Below are 26,415 nucleotides of genomic sequence, written 5' to 3'. Positions count from 1 at the left end.
TTTTGGACTAGACAGGGCTGATTTAAGACCTAAGTTTAGCCAGGGAAACAGAGAGTGTCAGCAAGTGATCTTGTTTCAGTCAGCACACAAAAAGAAAGGCCATGCCAAGGTCTGAATATCACACTTAGCACTAAGGGATGCACACAAGCGAGTGGCTGTGGGACGGAACCTTGCCAAAATGGCAGCATCAGTGCAAGCTGATGTACAGCTGAGACCCCATTCACGTATCCAGAGAAAGGCAGTTTGCCTAAAAACACAGACACTGTCAACGATTTCTCAGTGTCAGTACTGTAATACATGGCTAACAAGTAAGGTCCCTTTCCCTGAATGAAATGTTTGTAATCAAGTAAGCTGCTCCATCCCCAGCTTTGAATTCAGGTTAGCCCTTGTGCACTGATTTCAGCAGGCCCAAAGGTGCCGAATTTCCTGACCTCTTTGGGAATGAGAGGAGGGCACCTGTTTATCAAAGTAGCCTGCTTCAGTTAGAAGAGAATGGAGTTCTGGCTGTAGAGTAAAGTGAGCAAAAAAGGGCCTTCTACAGATATCTGCTGTAAGCATCCACATATAGAGACATGTATTTGCGTATGCCGTACTCTCCAATGTTTATGCATGAGTGTGCATAGGCCCCTTTTGTGGGGCACTGTCATGACCAGGTCTTGAAGTAGAGGGAAAATTAATAAGATTGCAAAAGTCTCACTGGGCTGATCTGCCATCCTTGAAAGTAGCTCGTATTTTAAAGCCTAGAAATGCTATTTTTGCTTACAGCCCACCCCAAAATACTGCATTATGCCACAGTTGAAAAAGCAAATTTACTCAGCAGCTTCAAAGACAAGATAATGCCTGTGCGTCCAAATAGCAACACTTGTTATCCACCTTTATCTTTTTAATGTTTTGCCATATGGGATTAAAGACCAGCCATTCCAGAGGGACTTAGGAAGTTACTAACTCACTGAATGATGTCATTTGTGACTATAGACCTTATCTGAACAATAAATCTTATTCTGCAGGATACAGAGATACAGACACTACAAAAGACAGATGTTCTCTCTACAGTTGTCTGAAAAACTACACTAATTTCTCTGGCTCATTGAGCTATGAACTGGAACTATTTTCTACCCTAAACTAGGGGAACTGCTCTTCAAATTACACTTCATCCTACCTGATTTATGACCATACTCTCTGTAACTCTTCTAGAGTTTGACACTATTCTCTAACCTTTATCCTGTTACTTTATACTTAAACATCCTCCCGAAGAATAAAACAAAATGTAAAGTACTAGCAGCAAGATAACATGTACCAGAAAGCTGTCACAGTACACATCATACAGTAGCACTGAATAAAGTAACAAATGTAGTCCCTTTGCAGCTTGCTAAGTTGAAGGAAGGACTCACTCTGTGCATGCATCAACCAACTGCAGATTAACAAAGCTCTGCTGCACCCAAACAGGTTCACTATTTATGCACGTGAAGATTTTACTTCTTATAACTATGCCATAAGTCACCCAACCAAAGCTTGCTACTCAGGTTCTTCCTCTTCTAAACTAATAACTTCATCCCTCAATTCTACATAAAAGGTAACAAGTTTCAAATAGAAAATCAAGAAATGTACAGTCAATCTTTCTAAATGCACTACAACAAAAATTAGAAAACTCCTTGGATAGCTGGTATCCTGATTGTGTGATCTCTGATTGAATCTAAGAGTCAAATCAATGTGCTGTTCTGCAGAAAAGGTAGGTTCACATTCCAGCCTGTCACTGACTTTGAACAGGTAATTCAAATCAAACTGATAGTCACTTACTCAACACAAATTCTGGTGAGCTTGTCTGTAGTGTAAGATACTACCTGTGCATATCTTGTCATCTAAAAATGGTGTCTTGTAGTTCTCATGACCTTTTAAGTCTTAAGAATTCATCCACTGCTCATTGCTCTGGTGTTCACCAGGTGATGTGGCTGAGGAAGCATGAAGTATTTCTGTCCATCAGGCTGACAATGTAATGTGTTACTTCTCCAAAATACGATGCTACTGGGAATCACCCTAGCATCTCAAATACAAAGAAGCAGCAAACTAGCTGCTCTATTAATCCCTGAAGATGGTGATCCAATTATAAAGCTAGTAAAGAAATAAGAGTTTCTCCTGATAGAACAAAGGACCTACAGAGTTCAGTGAAACAATGAAGCCGTTAAACTCACAGTGTGTGGTTTCTCTCAGCTTGCTTTGGCAACTCCATAGGAGAAACACATGTAGGTGGAGCTGGAAAACTTCTTACCTAAACTTGAAGGAGGCACGTTTTCCCCTCATCATCCTCTAAGCACCTTTATATATGAGACCACAGGAAATAATAAATCCCTGCTGTGCTTCTAACTAGCACAAACAGCCATGGTCCAGAGACAGGATCAGGGGACTGCAAAAATATTAAGCTCTCTTTTTGGATAAACAAAAAGTAATTCAGCAGTCATGCCTTAGCCTGTTTCCTCAGAGCAGTAGAAGTGAGTTTGTTTTACATCACTTGCACAGCTGCAGGCAAACAGCAAAGAAAACATCCTAGTAGAGCAGACTCCCAGTAAACCAAAGCACCACGAAAGCACAAGGTGCTGCCAGAACCCTGTCAACAAGGCACCCACCTCTCATTCCCACCTTGCTTCAGTGACTCGCTGGTAGTTGTTCCATGAGAGCAGTATCTCTGCTATTTTTCATTCTTTCAATATGATAAAGCTTTCAATGTGTCTGCTCCTGAGAACACAACCCACACACAGCCCTCAGCTTGTTTGACATGTCCCTAATCCAGCCAACCACAAGGTCACAGATTCTCATTCCTAACAATATTTCCCAGCTTCTACAGCCCTGCCTGTATGACATTTGGTAAGCTTAGAGCACAGTGTCTGTGCTGTTAACCTTGCTCATCTGCCTATATATCCTATGCAATTCCAAGCCCTGGCTTGTAGGTTGTCATGAAATAAACTGTATGTTTATACAAGGAAAAAAACAAAAACCTTTGCACTTCCATTTGTTGGGGCAGAGGGAGCACAATTCTCATCAAATGCATTTTCACCAACATTTGGTATTAATAATTGTTCAAGTGAAGCTAGCCTGCCCAGTCAGAGCTTGGTGTATTCCTTGGGCACTGTCAAGAAATTTCTTCTTTGAAGGACAGAGACATGAGATAGATTAACATTATATGCCTTTCTATAGCGCCTGTTGCGTGAACAAAGACTCTCCACTCTCCTCACACAGATACACACAGAACAAACAGTAACAGGGCCTCTGTAAGCTTAGCTCTTTCCAGATGCAGCCCTTCACTTGTTAAATTTTATGTCCCCAAGTGTTATTACAAATAGCCCCCCTTTTGATCTGCTACTTTTAAGGCTACCTTTCAGATCTTTGTATCCTCTCATCTAGTTAAAGCCCTGAACAGAAAACCTGTTTTGTGTGTAGATTTATTTCCCACGCAAATGATGTAAGTGGTTCCTGGGGCTTCTTGCACACAATACTTTTGTATCATACTGGCTGAATGGATGCAGAATTGCTGGCACATACTGCTAGCACCACTAAGAGTAGTGAGCCATTGAAGAAGCAAAGCTCTCTTGGAAATAAACAGGCACTTATGCTTAGTCTTACCTGGGAATGCTGGTTAGGTACGTGACCACATTCAGAAAATCCTCATCGGGTATTTCACTGAATCCTGCAAACTCTGGGAAGGTAATAATTGGTGCTCCATCCTTCCCTCTTCCTCCTGTAAAAGAAAGATTGTAAATAGATTAGAGAGTAATTTTATACCATGGAACAAACTGGTCAGTAAACATTGGCACATTTCTCACTAAAAAACATCCAGATCCTGTATACGCAAGATAAAGGAGCTCTAACGATCATCTGGAAGTGTTTAAGGCCAGGCCAGATGAGGTTTTGAGCAACCTGATCTGATGGAAGGTGCCCCTGCCCATGGCAGAGGGGTTGGAACTAGATCATCTTTAAGGTCCCCTCCAACTCAAACCGTTCTATAATTCTATGACCTTCCTATTTGGTACTGCAACTCACCATAGCTTTATTATGCTAATTTTACTCCAGATGAGATTCTAACCTCAAATCCAGCTTTTCCATGAATGTTCTGCATAATTTGATTGAATATTTTCTTCTACTATTTGTTTTCTATTTCCAGGTAATTTCTTGTGATAACATTACAACATTTCCCTATATATTTGTACAACATTCTTTGACACCTTCTAGATACTGAAGGAAACAAAGCGAAAGAGCAAACACTGAATACACTTGTATAACTTGTGATACAGGCTGAAAATCAATCTAGTCTTAGGTTGTTCTTTGATAAAAACATGCTCAAAGTACTGAGAATATTTAATGAGGACTACTTTCCTTCCTTGTTTTTTTACATCAATTTTCATTACATATGACATGAAGGTCATAGGCAGCAAAGACAAGAAGAGCTCCTACCTGAAAGTCTTCCTGATCCAAAATCTTTATTCAAACATCATTAGACCTAAGTAACCGTGGAGTTGAATGCTTTGTAACAGGGCAGTTCCCCTCACCCAATGCTCAGCAATAGTAGATGCTGTAGTATACAGCATAAATTCTGTTTACTCACAGGACCAGTCCTAAATTGATTCTGATATCAAACCTGGGCATCACTTGTGCCACAGCAGAGTTAACAGGACTCTTCTCACCAGCTTGGACTCAAAGCATAGCATAGGCAAATGACGGAGTAGCACATAAGGGAGTACAAATAAACATATATATGTATATATATTTCAAACAAGTGTCTTATGCTGCTCAGACAGGGCATCAAGGACTTTTCACTGAGTCTTTCTCCACTCGCTGCAATCTCTGAATAAGCCTTTCTGTTTTTCAGCAGGCCAAAGCCTTACCTACAAACTCAACAATGAGCCCAGACGTGCAGCACAGAGCTTTCCTAGTCATTTATCACTCACAGTAGTTTTGCCCAAAGAAAGGCCATGTTTTGGGTTTCCCTTTAGCGAAGGACAAGCTGTGAAACTGACACAAAAATAAGTGACCATTCTTAAGGAAGATATTCAATACATTATCCCATAAGGAGCATAAGGAGAAAGCAGAACCTCATGAAAAAAATACGAACCCTCATTGCTTTAAGGTATCCTCCAAATCCCCCAAGACTGTTTCCACAGACCACTGCTTTTCCCTTTTGTTAACCACAGCTGATGCCACAAACCAGCTCTTCCTGCTCCTGCCCGCTGGCCACTGCAAAGATACGTTCCACTGATTCCCAGCTCTTTCCATGCAGAGTTCCTTACCAGCCCTGATCCTGCCTCTGCCCAACCCTCCCACTCAACTGGATTCTTTGTCATCCACGCGTGGAGAGCTGGGATGCTGAGGAAAATAATGTTTGGATGAAATATGTGCAAAAATTCTGTTTTATTAAATAGCTGGTATGAACACTCTCCATCCTCCCCCACTACACTGCCCACAATAAGCCTCTACCTTAGCTCATTAATTCATACTTTTTTTCCCACAGAACCTGGGAAAAAGAAAGTGGATCCTCTGCAACGCTCCACAGAAGTTTATATTAGTTATGAATCCTGATGCTGTTCATTTAGCTCAATTCTGCCACTGTTGGACAGCCAAACCAGTTCTTTCCTTTATTATTAAAACAGATTTTCTCATTCAGTCTGAGAAAATCTCCTTAAAATTCTGAACAAGGAAACTCTTTTCTTCCTTGACTTCTTGTGAAATGTTACCTTGTCAGAACACTGCTTTTTGACATCCTTTTTCTCTCTGGAAGTCAAATATGATTCCAGTTACAACTGAAAATAATTCAGTTATGTTAAATTACCAACAAACTCACCCTGCTAGGGAGAAAACAGGCCTACAGCAGTTCAAATGGCATTCAGCCAAAATACTGGGGAAAAAAACATTACCATCACACTGCACTGAACAGATTTCAAATTCTGTACAGAGCTGCAGTTTCCACATTGATCTGAGATGGGGTAAATGCTGATGCCTGACTCATCGGCCTCAAGGCACACATGCTGCATGATCTGCAGTCAGTGTTGATGCAGAATACACTGTCAGGGAAAAATTAGTCGAGAGTTTCCCATAAGTCAGACCGTTTGCAGCAGCCAAGAGATCAGGACCTCCAGCCAGCGCCCAGTCAGGTTTGTTACAGATACTTACTGACACCTTCTGGGCATGAACAGTAACCGCCAGAAATATTAAGCAGGATGCTTGGCTGCTCGGACTCTTCTTGCAGAGTTTGGTGCACTCCATGGTATGAATACCATGGAACCACATGGTTCCTGGGCACTCATGTATTTCAGAAACGTGAATATGCTCTTAAAATGTGGGAAATGTAATAACCTGAAATATGAAGACTAAAGCAGAAATACTTGCATCTGGAGTACAAAATAAAGCTTCCCCTAGATTATCTCCTTCAAGCACCCGATAGTTTTGTTTACCTGCAGTCACACTCACAATTTGTATAAACTACAAGTTTCTCCTGGCACTTATGACACTGCCCATAGAGGTGGTGATGCTCTGTCCGTGGAGACACTTGAGGGCAGACTGGATGGGGCTCTCAGTACCTGATGGAGCTGTAGGTGTCCCTGTTCATTGCAGAGGAGCTGAACTGTATGGCCTTTAAAGGTTCCTTTCAACTCGAAAGATTCTATGATTCAAGTGTCCTTTATGTCCCTTTTATCTTCTTGTTCTTTTACACCCACGTTCACTTCTGAGTTCCTCTAGCCTCTTTTTGCTGAATTAGATAAGAGAGGGTGATGAGGCATACTAAGTATGTGGGCATATATTTTTGTCACAGGTCTTCTCCTATAATAAGCCATCTGCAGCACAACCTTAAGAGTTCTTGGGCCCCCATCTCACTCTCTGAAGTTAAGCTATCGCCTACTGCTACAACTAAAACAGAAGAATGCTCAAAAAGTTCTTTAATATAGCTGTATTTCAAATAATCATAGGAAGCTCTCAGTTCCTGTTATACTACCATACTGCTGAATCAGAGTGAAGTTTGAGGGAGATCTGTAATGGAAAATTCTTAAATACTATCATAAAGAAAAAACAGGAATGCCCAAAGTGCTGGGTGATGAGTCATAATGCGAATAGCAGGAACAGGTCGCTCTCACATCTAAATCTGGAGCATTAGTAGGGAAAATAAATCCATATCCAGTTATATATATGAAGTAGAAGCTACTTATACATCAAGGGTATCTAAAATGCTCTCTTTTCAATTAGAAGAGTTCCGTGCCATTTTTTTCCTCTGACATCAAACCAAGATTGCTGCAGTATGCAAATTTCTGCAGAATGTGAACTGGCAAGATGCAGCCCCTTCTTTTTCCCTGAGCCATCATTACTCCTGTGCTCTGGGCAGCTGTCAAGAGATTTCTTCCCGTCTTTGAAATACTGCTGCTGGCTCTTCAATGCTTTGTCAGGGGACACAAACTAAAAACCAGCAGGGACAGTCTTCACTGAGTTCCACAGCCATTAGGATTGAGCACGTGGAATTTGGTCGAAAGACTGTATAGAGTCATTGTTCTTGCCAGGATCTGTCTAAAACCCATGCTTCTATGCATCACTAGTGGGGAAAAAAACCCTAATTGCTGACCAGAAAATTTTACAATTCATTACGAAGGCAGCCAAGGATAGAACAGGCTCCAACAGGTCCACTGAAGGGCAAAAGAGAAACTCCTCTAAAACAAGAAAAAGGCATTTGAAGTAGAAAGTGAAGGCAGAAGGAGGAAGACTGAAAAGAAGCACTGAGCAGAATGAGACATGAAGGCAGCACAAAGCTGAGCAGAATTACACTATGGCTAGCCAGGGCACGTCCATACCATTCAGCAGTGTCTGTGCAACAAAGGGGGCCAAGGACTGCCAGGAGCAATGGAGATTGACAAAAAGCCAAAGCAATGTGAGGCATGAGCTGAGCTTATGGGCTGCATGGGAGGAGCAGGCTATAATAGCTTGAGTTTGGTGCAGTCAGAGGAGAAATAAAGATACACTGAAAAAAGAGATGGCAGCACAGCTGGGCCTGGCAGCTGTCTTCAGGCAATGCACAGGCCTCTGCCTTGCCAACCTGCAGCAGCTCCAGGCACCGTTAGATGCCACCCTGTAGCTCTCTTGGAGCACTCAGCCTCCTCCAGCACCTGGCAGCCCCAGACACTGGCTGCAAGCCAAGGACAGAGGAGCTGGTGACAGTGAAGGGCACCTTTGCAAACAGCAGCAACCAGAGCTGGAGGTTCAGCTGGCAGGAGGGGAGGGGAGAGGAGGCTCAGGGCCATCCTCTGGCTGAACTCACTCCTGACCCCGCCCTGAGGACACTAGGCCACCCACTGGCAGCTGCCCATCGGGTGCTGCTGCTCACAGTCACATCCAGGCTGCTGGCAGAGCTGGTCCCATAGTCTTGTCAGTAAAGACTCACCTATCCCCTGAGCACAATACATGCTGCCACTCATCAATTCATCAATTTCCCTCAAGATGTTCAGCTTCTTTTTGCTCTCTACCTCTGCAGGTAGCCAGAATCCTGCCTCACAGGATTCTCTCCTTCTCTCCTCTTCCTGAGCACTTTCCTTATTTTGTTCCCCATCTTGCTCAGTGGCCCTCTTCTCTTGTGGCTTAGGGACAAAGGGACAGGAAGAACCTGGGTGACAGGACAGAAGTGCACAACAAATGTGGAAGGGAGAAAAAAGTAGAAGGGATGGCATGTAAATTGAATAAAGGGAGTCCAAGGCCGAGTACACAGCACAGAATCCCAGTTGCTCCTATATTTTTCAAGTTCTTAAGAGAAATTTATAAATCACAGGACACAGTAACAGACCTAAGTGTCAGTGCATCCTGGTTAGCTATTACAGTGAAGGTGAAGCCAGAATTCAGCTGCAGCAATAAAATAGCTGAAGCATTTTAGAGGAAGAGTATGCATGAGGGATAATAGGACATGGCAGCAAAGTTTAATTTTTTCTTAGCAGTATGAAGGGTGTGATTGACAAATGAGGTGTGAATGCTGCATTCTGAGAGCTCACACAGCTGGAGTTGTATGTTGGGATGACAGATGTAATAGCAATAAGCAGTTATAATTACAGGACACAGTTGGGGTCCTAGGAAGTCAAGCACTCCCATTTCTTTTTCACTTATGATTTCCAACCAGGCACCAAGCAAAGGAACGGTTAGATGCTTATGGGATACATTCAAGTCCCATTCCACAGCAAGAAGCTCTTTTTGTAATAGTAACAGCTAGACTCGTGATTTCTAACCATGTATTACCAAGTATTCTGAATCCCTTGGGAAAATAAAACAAAATAGGAAAAAAAAATATAATATAGGCTATCAGCAGGAAGAGTTTCAAAAGTCTGGCTGCAGCGCACACTTCCCCAGCCTGCCACAGACACCAACTCATCAGTTAATATTGCAAAGTTTTCTTTCAAATTTTGCTGACGTGCAGCCAAACTACTTTTGTTCGCCCACATGCAGAAAGCTCCCTTAGTCATAGCAGAGCTGAGTGCAGTTCATCTTGTGGTCAGATAGATGAAGGGTTCAGTCATGTCTTGGCTGAATTTTCTCTGCCTAGGTCAGGCTTGCTTTTTCCATGCTCTGGAATAGCTTTTTTTTGTTTCTCAGCACGCATTAAGAGTTGTGAATGCTGAATTTCTCACTGAAGTTGAACCATGCTTCCTGGGTTTAGATTTTCAGACAAGCTCCGAATGGTCCTTTCAGCCGGGTCAGACCAGGTTTTCCAAAAAGCTCAGTTTGAGCAGGAAGCAGATGGCCAAATGACCTCCGGGCTTTGGAAAGAAACTGGCTTCAGAGTCAGTTACCAATCTGCTGGAGTGCACTGATTTAGGAGGAGCAGAACAGAAAGAAAATGAATATCTGCTAACACATTTCATGATAGCTTCTCTAATAAATTTGTGATTTAGCAACATGACCCTTATTGCTGCAACTGGCAGATTAGGCTCTTAGAGTGATTAGAGATAAGAACGGACTGTGAAGCTGCAGATAAAAAGGAGGTTGATATTAGTTCAGAAGAGCAGGTGGGTAATCAGTCTGCCAGCAGGACAGGAAGAGTATTTTACCAGAGGGTCTCCATTCTTCGGTAAAAACTGGTTTAGGTCAGGAAAAGAATGACTTCTTAGTACTACCCAGCCCTGTGGTATAGTACCCTTAACAGCTACAGTAACACAAACATTGCTGTATGTGTGCAAAGCACTCCTATGTTGTCACAGCTGTAATCCCATAATTGAGCGATCGGTTTTCAGGGAAAGGAAAGAGGCAGCAGTGGTTTCAAAACTGGAGTTTAACCACAAGAGCCAGCACTCTCACTAGATCTCAGAAGCTCAGCAAGGCTAGATCAGTAGATGGAAGAGGTGACAGAAGTAGAGCAATGTGATTAAGGACCTTTTCACATTGCACTACAGCCTTTTCCGTGACGAAGAACGCCTGGCAGCGTTTCCCTTTTCTTGGCAAGGACAGAACAGTACTAACCAAGGTGTCAGTCTGCTAGCTAAAGGACCAGGACACGCAGAATGCTGTCAGTGTCCAACACATTCATTGTAACTAATGACATAATCAAACATGAGATTTATTAGCTAGCTGCATAGTTCCCATCAACTGCTTGACAATAAGACAGCCAGATCCTCTTCTGAGAAGTTTTTACACAGCAGTAGTTGAGGAAAGTATTTCTAATGAGTCATGTCCAGAGGAAAAAAAGAGCCTTTGGTTTAAATCGTTCTACACTCTTTTCTGCTTTTCTGCACGGGAATATCATGATTTCATTAACCCTGACCTCATCTGCCAGCTGTTAAGAAAAAGCTGATATTAACCAAAAACATTAGCTAGAAAAAAACTCTGTAAAAGTCAGCTAGTGATTCTCATTATCATTGGACAGATGGATCTGAGGGCTACCAGACTGGACAGGAGAGCTCAACAGTGCCAGAGGCTGAGCTGTGGCACAAACTAACATTGCTAACATCACTGAGCTCTGCATGTGCCCGCCTGCCAGAGGTATCCAGGCTCTCTGGTGGTTGCAGCCTACTAAGTCAAAGAAATATCCCCATGTACTATAAAACATAATAGACCATTTTTATAAAGCTATTCAGTAAAGTTCATGATCCAGCAGCCCAAAACAGTCCACAGACAATCAGGGAGCGCCTTCCTGCCTACTGTGATGAGAGTAAAGAGCAGAAAGTTTTTATCAGAGAGTGGCTACTGAGCCGCAGTGTGACAGTGTGGAAGACCAGGAAATAAGCAACATATCAGGAAATTTTTGGTCTCCATGTAAGCAACCACTGAAGCACCAAAATATTTGTGGTTGCTTGTGCCTAATGAAAAGCAGCGTGCTGTGAGGAAAAAGAACAGTCACACAAAAGAAAAAAAAATAAAAGAAGATGAGGTAATTATGTGTGAATTAATTTAGTAAGTGAGGCAGGAGAGCACCCAGATTTGTTTTCATTCAATGAAAAAAAACCCAAACAAACGAATCAAAACACCACAGTCTCATTTTGCTACAGGAAAAAACATGTAACCCTTAGAGAAAAGCATTTTTAGAAGTATGTCTATTTCTGGCTTTGGCTAAATCTCAGTTTGCAGCAAAGGGACAAAAAGGAATATTTCTGTTCTTAAATTTTTCTCAGCCCACCAGTGGTCAGCAGCCACACGATACTGGGCTAAAGAAAATTCTGAGCAGGTTATGTCCTTCAAAGGGCTGCCGCAGGCATTTCAAAGAGTTCAGCAGGAGAACCCGGGTTTCCAAATTTAGCTGTAAACTTCTTAATTTCTAAAAAGACTTCAGTCTTAACTGTACTGCCCTCTTTCTTATCAGGGTATTATTTCTGGACTGTACAGATAAGAATTTAGGTTAACCTAAGAAATCTACAAATAGGATTAGTTATATAGGTGGGATTGGTCTCTGTTACACATATTTGCATGCTGATGAGCTAATTTTTTTTACAAATTCCTCTCAGCTCCTGCCATCCCTGAAAAATTATTTTCAAAAGTGTTTAAGTACTTTAGGATTAAACAGTTTTATTTAAACCTCTTTTAATCACTTCTAAGAATAAAAGAAGCAGATCAAATGGGAAGAGTTGGATTTGCTAAAATAGCAGATGAGATACAGGCACTGCTGAAATGATACGTCCATAAGGCTTTTTTCTTTCTTTCGTACATATTTACCCCTAGCATTCCTGTGGCATGTTTGATGTTACTAGCTGGAACCAGAAATGGGTTTTTCTTCCTCTTGAGTTGGGCACTTTCTACCGGTTGCTCATTCCATGCCAGACACAGATTTTATTATCATTATCATCAAATGTTATATTATATATATATTATCATTATCATATATTATCATTATCTCAAATGTTACAAGCTAATGGAGATTAAGAAAAGCGGTCCTCTGTACATTTACCAGGTAGACATTGCACATGAGGCACTGAATTCCTAATATGCCATAGTGTTTACACCCATATAAACATTTTCAGACACTTAAGTCTCAGTTAAATCAAAGGCCTTGAAAACAATATTTGTTTGAACAGCTTTGTGTGTTTGGTGAGTGGAAAAAGCAAGCAGAGCATTCTAGAGAGACCCGTTGATAAGTGTTTTCTTGCTTACAAAGAGCAGAAAAATAGCCCAGTTGTGATCCGGCTGAAGCCAATACTGAGCCCAAAAAGGAGCTGAACAATGATTAGATCTCCCTGCTTCCTTCCTTGTATTTAGAATACTTTACAGTCAGTTTAGCACTAATAAAAGGGATATGAACAGCATTCCTGATGAAGTTCTTTGTGATAACTGCTTTCGAATTTGTCAACAGCCCCCACATTAGGAAATTCTCATCTCCCACTCAGTCATTTTTGCAGTTAAGCATAAAGCATAGCATAAAGCGGAAGGCGCTCCCAGCTTTTCCTGAGTACCTACTCCTTCTATGACCTTGCTGTGGGATCTGTGCACTTCACAATAATACCAACTTACTCGCTATCCTCTACAGCAGAGATGTCCAACCTGCAGCCTGACACAGCTGGCAATGCAGCTGCTCCCAGCCCCATGCTATAAATTATAAAGATGGTGGCCCTTCCTTAGTGGCCCCAGGCATGCACTCATTGCTCAGCCCCAAGCAAACCATCAGTGTGCTAATAATGCTGTGTTGACTTAAACCAGACATGGGGAGGGCAGCGCTGTGCTGTGCTGGGTCGGTGATGGCACATAACTGTGTGCATTTTGATACACTGGCTAAACACCATGCTCTGAACAGCAAAGAATACTCAGTCATGCTTTCTGTTTGATAAAGGAGTTTGAGAATAAGTTTCAAGACTGGAAAAAAAAAAAATCAATTTGTGTTTATTACACCATTTTCAATTGATATAAATACATTACCTGCAAGCTTTCAAGTGGAATATATAGAGTTGCAATTAGATATTCAACTCAAAAATCTGTTCATGTAACAGAAGGCCTGGATTTCAGTTGGCAGCTTGGATTCTACTTAACAATGCAAGATGCAGTAGGGATTGGGCCTGCTGAGCTGATCATCTGCAGAGCCATGTCTGTGTACTCTGTACTGTGTACCCAGTGTTCCTCTCCACTACAGGGGAACAGGCTGTCTGAGAATACCTTAGGACCATCTGAGTGTTTTGTGGAAACTGATGATAATTTAGTGTGTGTCTATGGGGAAGAAGGAAGGCAAATTCTCAGTTTCCTTATTTGCAGAACAGGCAGAAAGAGACAAAAGGAGTTGCCAGAGACCCTGAAGTCAGCATTTAAAAAAGTATAAAGAAGCCATTTTAGGACCCAGTTAAGGATTTCTCTTCTGCAGTAGCCAAAGTGTGTTAAATAATTTGGCAAATATTTCAATATCAACTATTTTTCTGGGGCAGAAACTGCATCACTTTGTGTGATTGCAAACTTCAAGCAAACAAAGGAATATGGGATAATCAAATCTTTAAAAGATTAGAACCTTACACTATAGAAATGAATCATTTCCAAAACAAAGGCAAATGAGGAAGAGGGGGAAGGACATGAATAACTCCCTGATAAACCAAAACTTTTCCCACAAACAGTATGCTTGGACATTGTGCAAATTCATGTACAAAAAGGTTTATTTATTTTCTTACCATTGTGAAAAGCACGGAAAATTAACTTGTCTCAAAAAAACAGACACAGTAGGCTGGCATTTATCAGTTCCATGCACTGTAAGGGTCTGATTATGACAGGCCTTTTCACTGACAATATAAAAACGCTATTGTGACTGCTGTGCAGAACTGAATAGTAACAGCCAGTATGACAGATTCCAGCACATTTCCAAGAGAATCCCGAATGTAATTATGAGAAACTTCTTACCTGACAAGATAGCAAATTGTCTGTGTAGCTGTTCTATTATATCCACTGCAACCAGCGGCCGTATCTCCTGCTGCATGATTTCATCTGCACAAGTGAAAACAGAAATCTTCAATGAATTAATGACAACTTTTACATCCTCCAAGAACCCAGCAAAACAAAGACAATACTCAAATGAAAAGAGCCTGGCTCAACTATTCGTGCAGATGTGATATGACCAACATGGAGAAGTTTATGATACTTACGGTCTCATCCTCAGCCTATTTACTTCTATCTATTGCCTAGTGATTTCTGAGAGCTCTTCATAAATCAGATGTGCCAGAACTTGTCACAGATTTGTTCAAGGTGACAGCTTGCTCCTCTCTAATTCATGTTCCATGTTTATCTACTGAATCTGGGCTCCCATATTAAAGCAGCTTTTCAGTCTTTCAGACACTGAAGTCTATTTCAGATACAGGACCAGATTTCCTTCCAGATTCCCTGGTTTCTTCTTAAGGACTTTGTATAAGCAGCCAACCCAGAACAGTTTCCTTCGTGATGCTTTTTCCGCTACAAGCAAGTACATAGTGAAAGGAGGAAATAAGGGCTGTGAGGCTTTCTTGTCATGAAAACAAAGCCTGTTCTTTTAAAGTACACATTGAGAAGTTAAAAATATCTTGATAAGCAGCTGGGGGAAAAACCATCACAATATTTATGCATGTGTAGATTGTGTGATCTATATAGTGACCAGCAACTATAATCTCACACTGAGTTAATGTGATATCTTTCTGCAACAGGCACTAACTAGGACTGGTAATTCCTGCTCTTCACTGCAGTTTAAACCAGCAACATTTCTTTACTGGGGATTATCTGCCAGCTTAACTGGCAGAATCCAGGTTTATATTACATAGTACCTATTACAGCTGGGCCTTTAGCCACCATGCTGACAGAAGCAACAACCAGCCCTGGCTTTGCAGATCTTGTCTCTTTACTAAACTCAGTCTGAACAGCTTAACTAGCAGGTGGAAGGAAGAAGGATCCAGACAGATAGTTCATTACCTGTATGGTGGAAGCACAGAGATACCAGCTGATAGTCACAAGCACAATACTCCACATTTTAAGGAAACGGAAACAGGCAAAGCAAACAAATTAACAGTAATCTATTATATTTTCTGTTTTGCTGCAGTATGCAGTTTCCCTCACAGATCCCATTCTGGACTTGCTTGCAGCTAAGCAAAGGCAAAACTAAAATATATAAGGTTACTGATTAGGAAGCCAAGTATACAATAAACCCAATTTCTCCACTAGTCACTTTAGAAGAGTAAAATGACAGCCCTGTTTAGAGACAGATAAATACTACATCCAAGAATCCCATAACAAAAGGGCCCTGTGATATATGAATGCAATTTTCAACAGGTACTGACAAGCATTTCCATATCTTTGGAGAAAGACTCCTAGCATCCTTTAGACAGTTTACTTGAAATATTCCTGAATCACTTCAGTAGTAATAGATGTGTCCTTGTCAAACCACAGGTTGACAGTAAGACAGAGGTGGACAAGCAAAAACAGGTGTTTAGACCGAATACCAAAAATATAAGTAGGAAAAAAAATAATTAAAATATGTAAATAGAACATGAAGTCTCAGAACTGAGATAACCTGGAGCATCCAATGAAGAAAGCACTGCTGATTTCAGTGTCTGAAAGATGTAATAATATTGCAACAACTGTGTAGCCCAGCAGGTAGACAAGTGCGCTTAGTCGGGGTGACCATGGCTGAGCTCATACCAGTCACATAAATGGAGCAAAGGTTTCTGCAGTGGTACAAACTGCCACAAGGAGGCTCAACAGAAAGGGGAAATGAACTAGAGAACATGCTGCCATCTCTAGCCTCTCACAGACTTGCGCACTGCTTCAGGGTGAGTCAACCTGTCAGTGCAAGGGTTTGCTCTTAATGTTTGCCAATACAAAGGCATCACTGATACCAAATAGCCTTGAGTAGAACAGAATTCCACCCCTCCACCCCACTTCATATTGCTGCCTTAGCAACTTGTTTTAAAAGTAGCTCATTTCTGGTTTCTAAAGATGCTTTTCTACCACAGGAATGTTGTGGTGTAAGGATAAAATGGAGTAATGGAAAGAACTCCAGAGTACCAGGCAGGTCTCTTCTAATTCCGTGTCTGGGCAAGACATTCTTCAGTGAGCCACATGGGACTGATTTTCTGTAAACCCCAAACTCTGCAGGAGCCATTCAGATGATGAGAAAGGAGGTATAAAATACATTTGCTGACTGAGAATCACACATTCAAGTAATATGGCATAGCTCACTCACTGACATGAGTGGAGAAGAAGATGTAGCAGAAATAAAAACTAACAGGAGGTTAATGAAGTCTGAAGCAATAAAGGAAGGTGTCTTGTGGGCCACAAAGGCAAATCACATCACATGGTAAGAAATGCCTGTAGCAACAACACAAAGAAATACCTGCCCTCTTGCATCTTCATCTAGACCAGTGCTTCAGATATATACTGTCCAATACTGATGATTTTGTAACATCACTACAGCACAGAATTGGAATAGAAGTTCCAGTCCTTGGAAACCTATCACAGAATGGCTTAGGTTGAAAGGGACCTTAAACACCACCTAGTACCAAACCCCCTTCCATGGACAGGTTTGCCTCCCACTACACCAGGCTGTCCAGAGCATGATTACTTGGGGTTCATAAAAGCAGTTTTTAATCTTTGACTAGAAAAAAAGCCTGGAAAAAATTCTTAAAATCCAACCAAAAACAATCCTACAAGTCTGAGTTTGTTTTAAAGCCAAGACATTTTGCCTAAAGTTGAGCACTAGACTTGAGCATCCCAGGATGCCCTGAGGGCTTCCTGGCCTGTGTACTGCAAGCCACATACATACAAGATGTTGAGTTCAGACTCTTGAGCTAAAGTTACGCACTTTTCCTGTGGGATATATACCACAGCTGACATCAGCATGTCAGCCTAGCAGCTGCAGTTCATAGCTTCAGTAAAGCTTATGGACATGTTTTTATTCACTACACAGGGCACAAAAGTCAGTGAGAAAGTTTAAGAAAGCTGACAAGTCATGGGATTTGGCAACCCCTAGTCACTCCAGAGCAGTCCCATCCTCCAGGAAAGGTACGTGTAGCTGTGCAAATGGAGATAACATCAAAACACACACCAAGGGACACAGTTATCTTGGTCATCTTCATTCAAGCATTTCCTAGCTTCTGTGTGGTTATTTGAAGAGGCTGGCATGCTTAACTTCTTGAATTTAAAAAGAATAGTTTAATCGGTCAAATAGTACTATGCAAAACAATGCTAGTACCATACACAGGTCACTGAAGTTGAACCTTCACACATACAATGCAGATCTTCACTACTTGAGCTAATTAAACTTGCCAGGACAATTAAAATGTAAGTAAAGATGTGATACTACAGGAAAAAAATGAAACAAGTCTGTTCATGTACTCCTTGTTCTCCTCTTAAACTGCTCTATGTTCAGTTCCTAGCAGAGATTATTCAAGTTTTTGCATGTAAGATCAGTTTCACTGCAGAAGCATTAGGCCTTGCACAGTTTCCCAGGCTGTTCTACCAAGTGGGAAAGAGAAAAAGAAAAGTGGTCACTACAGCCATCTGCCCAGCACTGCTACTCCTCCCTGCCACGTCTCTAGGGAAGACAGCTCGCATTGCACTGCCCAAATTTTAAGAGGAAAAGCACTCAGTTACACTTCACAATTCCTCACTCAGAAGTGAAATGTGCCTGGGTTATCCTCCACACACACTTGCCTATTTTATTCCTCATCACAGCTGTATTCATTCCTGCAGCAGGTCTGGAGCACAGCACACAGACTGCTGCCTTCAGAGCTATGCCAAAAGCAGCTGATTAAAGCTACAATGAATAAAATCTTGTTCCCTCCTCTCTTAGCAAAGAGAATCCAGTTTATATGCTAATGGCAACTAATGGTTTCCAACAGCGTTCGAAAGATGATCTGCTGGAGTGAAAGATTGGATTGTGCCAAGCAGATTGACACAGCAGTGCCTTTTGCTCCATGAAGGACAACCAAAGGCAAGAAGCCATAACAGGGCACTGGGGCTTCTTTGTTATTCAGTTTCTGAACACTACAACTGCTTGGCCTTCTCTTGACAAGGAGGGAGGGGCTTGCTTCAATCCCCCCATCTGAAGTCACTAATTTTGCATTAATGGGTTACAAATTTCCAGAGCAAAGTTTATCTCTTCGTAATGACAGTCTAATACATAGTTCACATTTATATTACACTGTGGGAGAAGTAGGGAAGAAAGGCAGCTGGGTGAGAAATAAAATATTTGCTAAATTGGTGGAGTACATCAGCCCACTTTTAGGCTGCACGAGTTCAGTCAAGAATGACCCTTGAAGTATTGGAAGCAAAACTGTGAATGTGGGGAAAAAAAATCAGATTGCTGATGTTGTGGACAAGAGCCAGACAGGGTTAAGCAAATGGTCAAAGATTTCATTTGAAGACCATGAAAGGACACTGAATGTTAGGCATTCTCATTCTTCTTTAAAATCCAGAGCTCAGAAGTTAGTTGTTTACTATCTAACCTACAGGTCAAATAATATCTTCTGGCCATCAATAACAACCCACACAGTTTGCAAAGTGTACAGCAGAGCTAGGTTAGATTTTAGGAATTAAACACACAAAGGAGAGAGGCAAGCTTGCATGTCACCGCTGAAGAAGGTTCAGGCAGTCTGAAACACTCTGTCCAACCAGAATTTCCCATGTAGTCCTTAAGTAAAACATCTAAGTAAAACCAAAAAGCAATTCCAAGTTATTACACTAGAGGAAGAAGCTTTGTGTTTGAATTTCTTTTTAAAAATTCTATTAATTTCCCTTCCTCAACATTTGTGCCCTTTGTTTACTTTTTGATAAAGTCTGTATTTTCTAGCTCAGATAGAAAAGCTGTAAGATTAGTTACTGATATGAGTTGGCCACAAGTGCTACAGATCTTTCGCCGTACTCGGAAGAACTGAAAATCCAGTTAGCAACACAAAGGAAATCCCATCCGTTCTCTTATCCTTCTGCAGTACTGCAGGCAGGCAGGCAGGCACTGTGAAGAATCAGAATTCCCACTCGTGTGCAGGTCAACATTGCCATTATGTAACTCGAAAATTTCTACTTTATCCTCAGATCACATCAACTGTTAGCAAACTGCAAGGACTTTTTGAGGACTTGCTTGCAGTGCTTTTCAAGTCACAAGGAGTCCAGCGTGTTCCTTCCTTACATTGGAAATGCAAGCAAACATTTCTGAACAGCCAGGAAGTTCAGATATAGAATTAAAACCTGAGCCAAGGGGATCCCAAGACTCAGAAGTAGTGAAGTTGACAGCCCTCAGTCAGGCTTACCTGTACTTTAAAAATCAGTTATTCAGTTGAGTCAAACAGGTGGCCAGGCTGTCACCAAACCAAGCAGGATGGGTCCCTGCTGCTATCGTATGCAGTGCTGTTGCTGTTACCATTCACTCTCTAAGGTTTATTTCAGCTTTCTGAGCCAACTTTAAAACATTTTGGTATAGATTTTCCAGAAGAAACTGATTTTGCTTCATTTTCCAGATAACCACTTCTTGAAAAAACATCTTTTTGTTCTTGTTTGGCTCTTTGCTGTATACAAATAATTAATGACTGCCACAAAAGTTACATTTTAAAAACTTATACAGAATTACAAAAGCATACACTCTCACTGTTTAGTTTAGGCTTTATATCCTATCCTGTTGTGAAGACCCTCAATACAGTATTGCTGTAAAATCGTATACCATCCATAAACAGCAAAGAACAAAAGAAACACCATTCGACATCACCTGCACAGCAAAATAATTGTTTTGAGACAGATGTTACTTGATGTCACGTAGCACAAAGGTGGGTATATCACATAGGAAATGTTATATTTAGTGCCCTGACAAAACAATCTTTCCTGATTAAAAGACATTCAAGGCCAAGGTCCAATCTCAGCAACACCTTCAAGGACTGAATCTAGATTTACAGCAGTATAACCCAGCACCTTCTCTAGCCTCTCAGCACTGAACATTTCTTAATAGTTTCTAATTTTTGCCAGAGAAAAGTTACCTTCCCAAAAATCCATGCTTCACAGCTACACTGGATTGCTGGAACATGAATTCCAAACAATAGAATCCAATAGCAGATAGTTTCATATTTTCACAATGTTAAAATCCATCATGCCACAAACCACATGTGGCAATCTGAAAGCTAAAATACGTTCACTATAATACTTTAATGCTACTACAATCAAGAGATGTGGTAGACTGGCTAGCAGACTTCATTCCTTCCTCCTCAGAGTTTGCCAGCAGAGTTTCACAGCTGAAATGTTATCTAAGAAAATCTTAGTAACTAGCTCAGTTCTGAACTACTATATTCAGCAAAATCATTTTAGTGACTGCCCACATAATTACATTACAAGGGACCACCCAGGTCAGGAGCTGAAGGACTGTTTTCTTGCTGACTCTTGAACAGAGACCCGTTAACTCAAAAATATTTCCCTGGCTACTGCCATTGGAGACAAACAGTGAGCCACAGCAGCCTTTGCTGCCAGCAGCACTCTGAATACATGGCTCAGTAATGGGACAAACAGTGCTCACAGCCACCCTGTCTGCCTACAGAGACCCAGCCACCCTTCCAGCAGCGTTCTCCAAGCTGCCACCACCACCTCAGTTCAGATGCCCATTAGAAAAAAAGCAACAGAAGCACTTCAAAGAGCGGCGTCTCCCCCTCAGAGCCACAAACGCACTCACAGGCACACGCCCTCCCTTGCGTTGCAGGCTGGCTTCTCCGGAGTCCTGCTGCGGTAATGAGTTGATACGAGGCAGAGACGACGGATGGTGGGAGGCAGCCTTCTGAGGAAGCAGTCCTGGATCTGACCAGCGGTGCACCAAAGAGCTGACGCTCTCCTGGAGCAGCTTGCACAAATTGCTTAGTAACTGCTTCAACGCAACCCACAGCAGAGACCTCTGACACACACCATAACCAAGCTTTAACCCTCCCCAAGGTGCAGCTGGCTTCTTCCCTCCCAGGCAGCCCTCCACTCAGATCCTTGGACGCTTTGGAGGCATTTGAAGCTTAGCACGGACAAATAGAAGTACATTCCTACAGAAACAAAACAAATTTGCTTGCCTAGACTAAGGCATAGAAAGCACTCTCATTAAAATAACGTTAAATAGTAGGGTGTTCAGGGCCAAGGGAAACCAACAGCACTGCTGTGGATAGCTATCTTGGAGGACTACCCCAAAGGCACACCCACAAGTACTGTTATTTAAAGACAAAGTAAAAGACATGAAATCTGTATGTAACTACAGACAAATGCCCAATCAAAGAATAGCATCACTATACGAGAGCACCAGACATATATGACAGCTGCAGACTTGGTGGATGAAGGTAGAATAAGAGAGCAGCAAGGTGCAAAGCACGTTTTCACATTGTGCTTTCCTTCTGCAGCCTGTCCTAAACTGCATGCTAAGCAAATAAATTTACCAGCTGTAGGACATGCTTAATGTTACTCTGCTTCCCACTCTGACGCAAATGTTCACATGTAGACGATTTACAATCAAGCTGTCTCCTATTCCAGCTACATTTTGCCCTTAGAAGGGTGGGAGCTTCAGCACAGCGAACACACAACAGCCCAGCTGCAGTCCCAGACCCAGCTCTACTCTGATGCCAGCCCCGGGAAAGGCAGAGCTGGGTACAGCCAAGGTCTAGTAGTGCAGTGCCCTCTCCTGGGCAGCACCCACAGCCTTCCTGCAGAAGCTCTTCTCCTCTGGGAGCAGAGGAGGGTAAAGCTCTCCAAGGAGTCAAGTGATTAATCCTTGCTGGTAAGCATGTCAGATCATTAGATCCTAAAAAACATTTAAGTCCTGTCTGTAGAAGTGTTGCAGACTAAGGAGCAGATCCAGCCGTGGAGGCAGAAGGCTAAATGTTACTCTGCAGGGGAATACAAATGACTGACCTCCCACAGGGCTCCTGGACGTGGACAGGAATGAATGTCTGAAAAGGGGCACAAAGAAATTCATCCCTCGATCCACAGACGTGCTCAAAGTTCATCAAGAAATAAGAACTTTCTTAAGCTCATAGATAAATGTTAAAGCATCAGGTATGTTTCATTTGCATAATGAGGAAATGTAATTTCAGTGTACCTCTGCAAGATGTTATTGCCAGCTTTAGAAGGCTTGCTCCTGCCTCTATCAGTTGAACAATATTTTGTCCCATCCATATACTGTCCCACCAGATTTGGAATACAGTACTGATGCTTCAATATTGAGTTACTGGTGACATCTGCAGTACCAACAAAAGTTTACTTTAAAAAATATATGTAAATTCAAGGACCTGATTCTTAGTTCCAATGTACCACCTGAGCATCTGACAGCATATATCATCCATGCGTTCACAGCTGTAAGTATGGCACTCCAAAAGCATGAGAGGGAACAGCTCATATCTGCTGCCTCTAACTCATAGATTCTTTCGCTGCAGGAGCAGAAGGGACCACCATGTTCATTGTGTTTGACTTGTTGAACACACAAGAAGTTCACAGAAATTGGATTAAACCAGCGTTTTCGAAAGCTCTTTAATCTTATGTTAAAGGCTGTAGTCAAATGCAAATCCACTGTTTCCCCTGCAGTTGGCTAACACAGAAATCAGCTTGTGTTCAAAGCTCTCACATTAATTTCCAGCCCAGTGATTTTTCTGGTTTTGACTAAAATAAAAATAAAAATTCATAATTTCCCTCACACCTTTTTACTGGCAGATGATCTCTCCTGAGTCTAGCTGTAAAGTCAACCTGCACAGGTTGAAGGGAGGATATGATGAGAATCCCTTTTGCTTTACCTCTTCCCATCTCACCTTAACTCTTCCTAATGCTAGCAGAGAATGATCTTATTGATAAACAGGATCTCAGTTTAATACTCAGATCTTCAGTCATACGGACTGTAGTTCCTTAGAGCGCGCTGCTGTGGAGCCCTCTATCAAGGCAGTGACTGAAGTTTAGACAAATAAGTCTGCAATCCTGAGTTCAATGACTTAGACAGGAGCAAGATCTTAATAGGAAAGGCGTGCAGTCTCTGTGCAGAACAGACTTGCTGCGACACCTGGCTTGGAAAAAGGTAAAATAAGAAATGTTTGATCAGTACTTTTTGTCTGCTGCAGAAGGTTGGAGGATTCTGTACCCTTGAGAAATGGAATGATGCAAGAGGGACAAAAATCTGTGAAAGAAGACACCCGGCACAGTCTAAATATTCATAGATAGGAAGCTACACTGCTACAGCAAAACATTCTTTTCTACTTGAGCACCAGTAGTTCCATTAGATAACGCCACATAGGTGAAGAATTCGTGACAAAGAAACCTTATGGAGCAAGCTAATTCATAGAAGCTCTAGATGATAAAAGAAGCAACAAAATTCATACCAACATATCACAACAAAAGTTGGTACTTAAGTGGCACTTGAAGAGGCAGATGTGGGTGAAACTGGAGAATAAGCTCCACTGGCAGAACGAGGCTGAGAGCTCTGCACAGACTCTGACCTCCCTGTACATTCAGCATCGTTTTTCCCTGAAGTCTTCCGAACAAACTGAGCTACTGAGCTATCATCTTGCAGTAATAAATTCTGCAAGTTAACAAAACATTACAAATTACAGCAATCTGTCTATCCTTGTTTAATGCTTTTCCATATTTTTTTTTTCTGAGTTGTTTCTTGTTCTGGTATCCCAGAAGGAATGAGGAAACAAACACCCAGAAGGTCTCTAGTATAACTTGCCCTTTGAGAATTTGTTCTCTTGATCTTCTCCACAGCATTTATTTCTCAGAACTTTTAAAATGGAAATCAGGCTGCGCCCTCTGTTTTCATTACCATTTTCTGGACTCTTTTTGATTAGGTAAGCAGCATTCAGGACTGTTCAATAGCAGCAAAGCAGCTTGCATATCAGTGGGAAGAGGTGAAGAGAGACAAAAGCATCTAAGATAAGGATCTTCGTTACAGAAATCCCTGTGGAAACCAGAATATTTCAGTTATTTCCTTCACAATGTGAGCTGACTGGAAAAAAAAGAAAAAAAAAGAAAAAAAAAAGGAAATATCCCAGTTTCCCTAGGTAGCATTTTATATCAGAGAATAATAGATATAGAATACAAATAAAGAAAAAAAAAATTCTGCTCAATGCATGAGGAGGCACTGCAAGTGGATCTGAATGAGTTTTGAAATACCTTCCATTTACACTGCAGATTTCAGTCTTCATGTGATACAATCACAGTCACTTTCCCCAGTAACCAATGACTTTGAGAAAAAGCCAGCCATGTGGAAAGGAAGGTATTTCTCATTTATTTCACTACTGAAGGAAGAGGTGCTCCAAAAAGCACAAGAAATTTCAGCCTGGCCTCATTCAGATGGGATTTCATTCTGCAGGCAGAGCCAAAGAAGCCATTTTCTGTCTAAATCCTCATCTGCCCTTCATTCATTTCCAATATGTCAGTCCCTTTTCCTTTCTGAACAGACAGATCTGAAGAGTTGCTTTTCAATTCCTGCAGTAACAGAGACACAGGGGTGGGACAGAGCAAGTGCCCATGATTGCTGGACAGTTGTAACTGCAGCATTCTTCTCTCCTAGAGAAGGACAAAATCAGAAATGTGATGTCAGCACAAGAGATAGGTCTCCAAATTACTGACAAAGAGGATCCTGCCTATTTTTTGCAACGTCTGCAAAATCCTGAATAGTTTCAGTAATGAACTGCGTATCTCTCAGCATCTGCAGATTCATTGCCCTGTTTTATGAAGCCACCAGCCTCAAGCACAGTTTAAAATCACACATTTATTAAGCTGAAAATATATAGTCCATGTGGAGCCTCAGGCTTGAGAGCATTTTGAAACATGGTCCAATCAACCAAAGCTCAACATCAAGCCCATTTAGCTTTGTGGTCCCTTGTGAGTTATTGGAGGATTCAAGAATCACAATACAAGACATATGAAAGGCATCTGGGGACAGAGAGGACAATTTTGGCAAGAGATGTCCTAATGCATAAAAGATGTTAATCAGCAGCTGGATGACATGAATAATCATGTCACTGTTGACAAGACAGGAGCTTCTGTCCATGAATGATGTGTTTCATGATGAGAGGCTATCCTTTGCTTTCAGTTTCAAGATCTCATATGGAGTTAAGAGCACTACAAGGAGGATCACCTCTGGACTGGAGTCCCTGCCACAGTTCTTGTCTGTCTTTCTGAGGGCTCCTTCCCCCTGGTTTTCAGGTATCACACCTGCACACTGCAGACCCACAGTCTCAGGATTATGTACTGATGCTTACAACAGTACTTGTTGTTATAACAAATGTGCAAAGGAGACTTAAGAACCTGAAAGCCAGCTCTTACAGCAATATCCTGGCCTGGCATGGCTCCTTTTCCTTTTTTCTTATCTTCTATGGCAAGCTAGAGAGGACTGAGCATTTATCACTTACCTTCAGCTGATTTGTTTGTCTGTTTTTAACAAGCATTCCCTATTTTCATCTCTATATGAACAGGTGACTACAACCACCCTTTCAATCACTCATCAAAACAAATCACAAGGCCTTGAACTCTCATGATCCAGACACTGGGTTAGCCCAGCCCAGCATTGCCTGCTACTGGCATTGCTGATCAACTTAGGTTACCTGCAGCTGCATCTGCCAGATATTAAACCCAGAGAACGGAATGCACGTAGAGTGCTAAGTGCACAAAAGGGATTTAATTCTGGATCCACTAGGATGAATATGGTCTGAAATAAGACATGGCCACAGGAGGTTGATCTATTAGTAGTTAATAGATTAGACTGAAATAAAATCTACTTCAGCAAATACCATGGCATCAGAAACTCACGATTATCATTCCAGAGAAATGTTAATACATGTTTCTCACGTGCTCTGGCTGTGGGCAGAAAAATGTTCAGACCTTGTAAGGCTCATGCCAACAGAACTGAGGCACTCAGTTGTGTCCTCCACAGGAAAGGACTCTGCTGCTGCAGGCCTGACTGCACCCATGTGGCCTCAATTTCTGCTGTAGTTACCTGCATCTTCCATCTCCTCTCACTGTGATATTTACTACAAGAGATGCAATTACCTGACAGTA

The 26,415-nt window shown here is 41.7% G+C and overlaps 1 protein-coding gene across 10 annotated transcripts in view; it reads right to left on the bottom strand.

The window, feature by feature from the left end:
* Positions 1–26,415, bottom strand: part of MCF2L2 (MCF.2 cell line derived transforming sequence-like 2) — a 148,340-nt gene that overhangs the window by 98,892 nt on the left and 23,033 nt on the right. For 8 of the 10 annotated variants that reach the window (XM_031555171.1, XM_031555176.1, XM_031555172.1 and 5 more), the window contains exons 2-3: positions 14,305–14,388; positions 3,616–3,730 (exon numbers count right to left, since the gene is read on the bottom strand). In XM_031555171.1, coding sequence (XP_031411031.1) covers positions 3,616–3,730; positions 14,305–14,388 — 199 coding nt within the window. Of the gene's footprint in view, positions 1–3,615; positions 3,731–14,304; positions 14,389–14,546; positions 14,814–21,073; positions 21,387–26,415 lie in introns of those variants that run through there. The other 2 variants (XM_010716853.3, XM_010716852.2) reach the window with 2 other exon arrangements.

This window comes from Meleagris gallopavo, chromosome 11 (genome assembly GCF_000146605.3).
Source record: "Meleagris gallopavo isolate NT-WF06-2002-E0010 breed Aviagen turkey brand Nicholas breeding stock chromosome 11, Turkey_5.1, whole genome shotgun sequence".
NCBI classification, from domain to species: Eukaryota; Metazoa; Chordata; class Aves; order Galliformes; family Phasianidae; genus Meleagris; species Meleagris gallopavo.
This window is presented reverse-complemented; position numbering and strand designations above follow the sequence as displayed.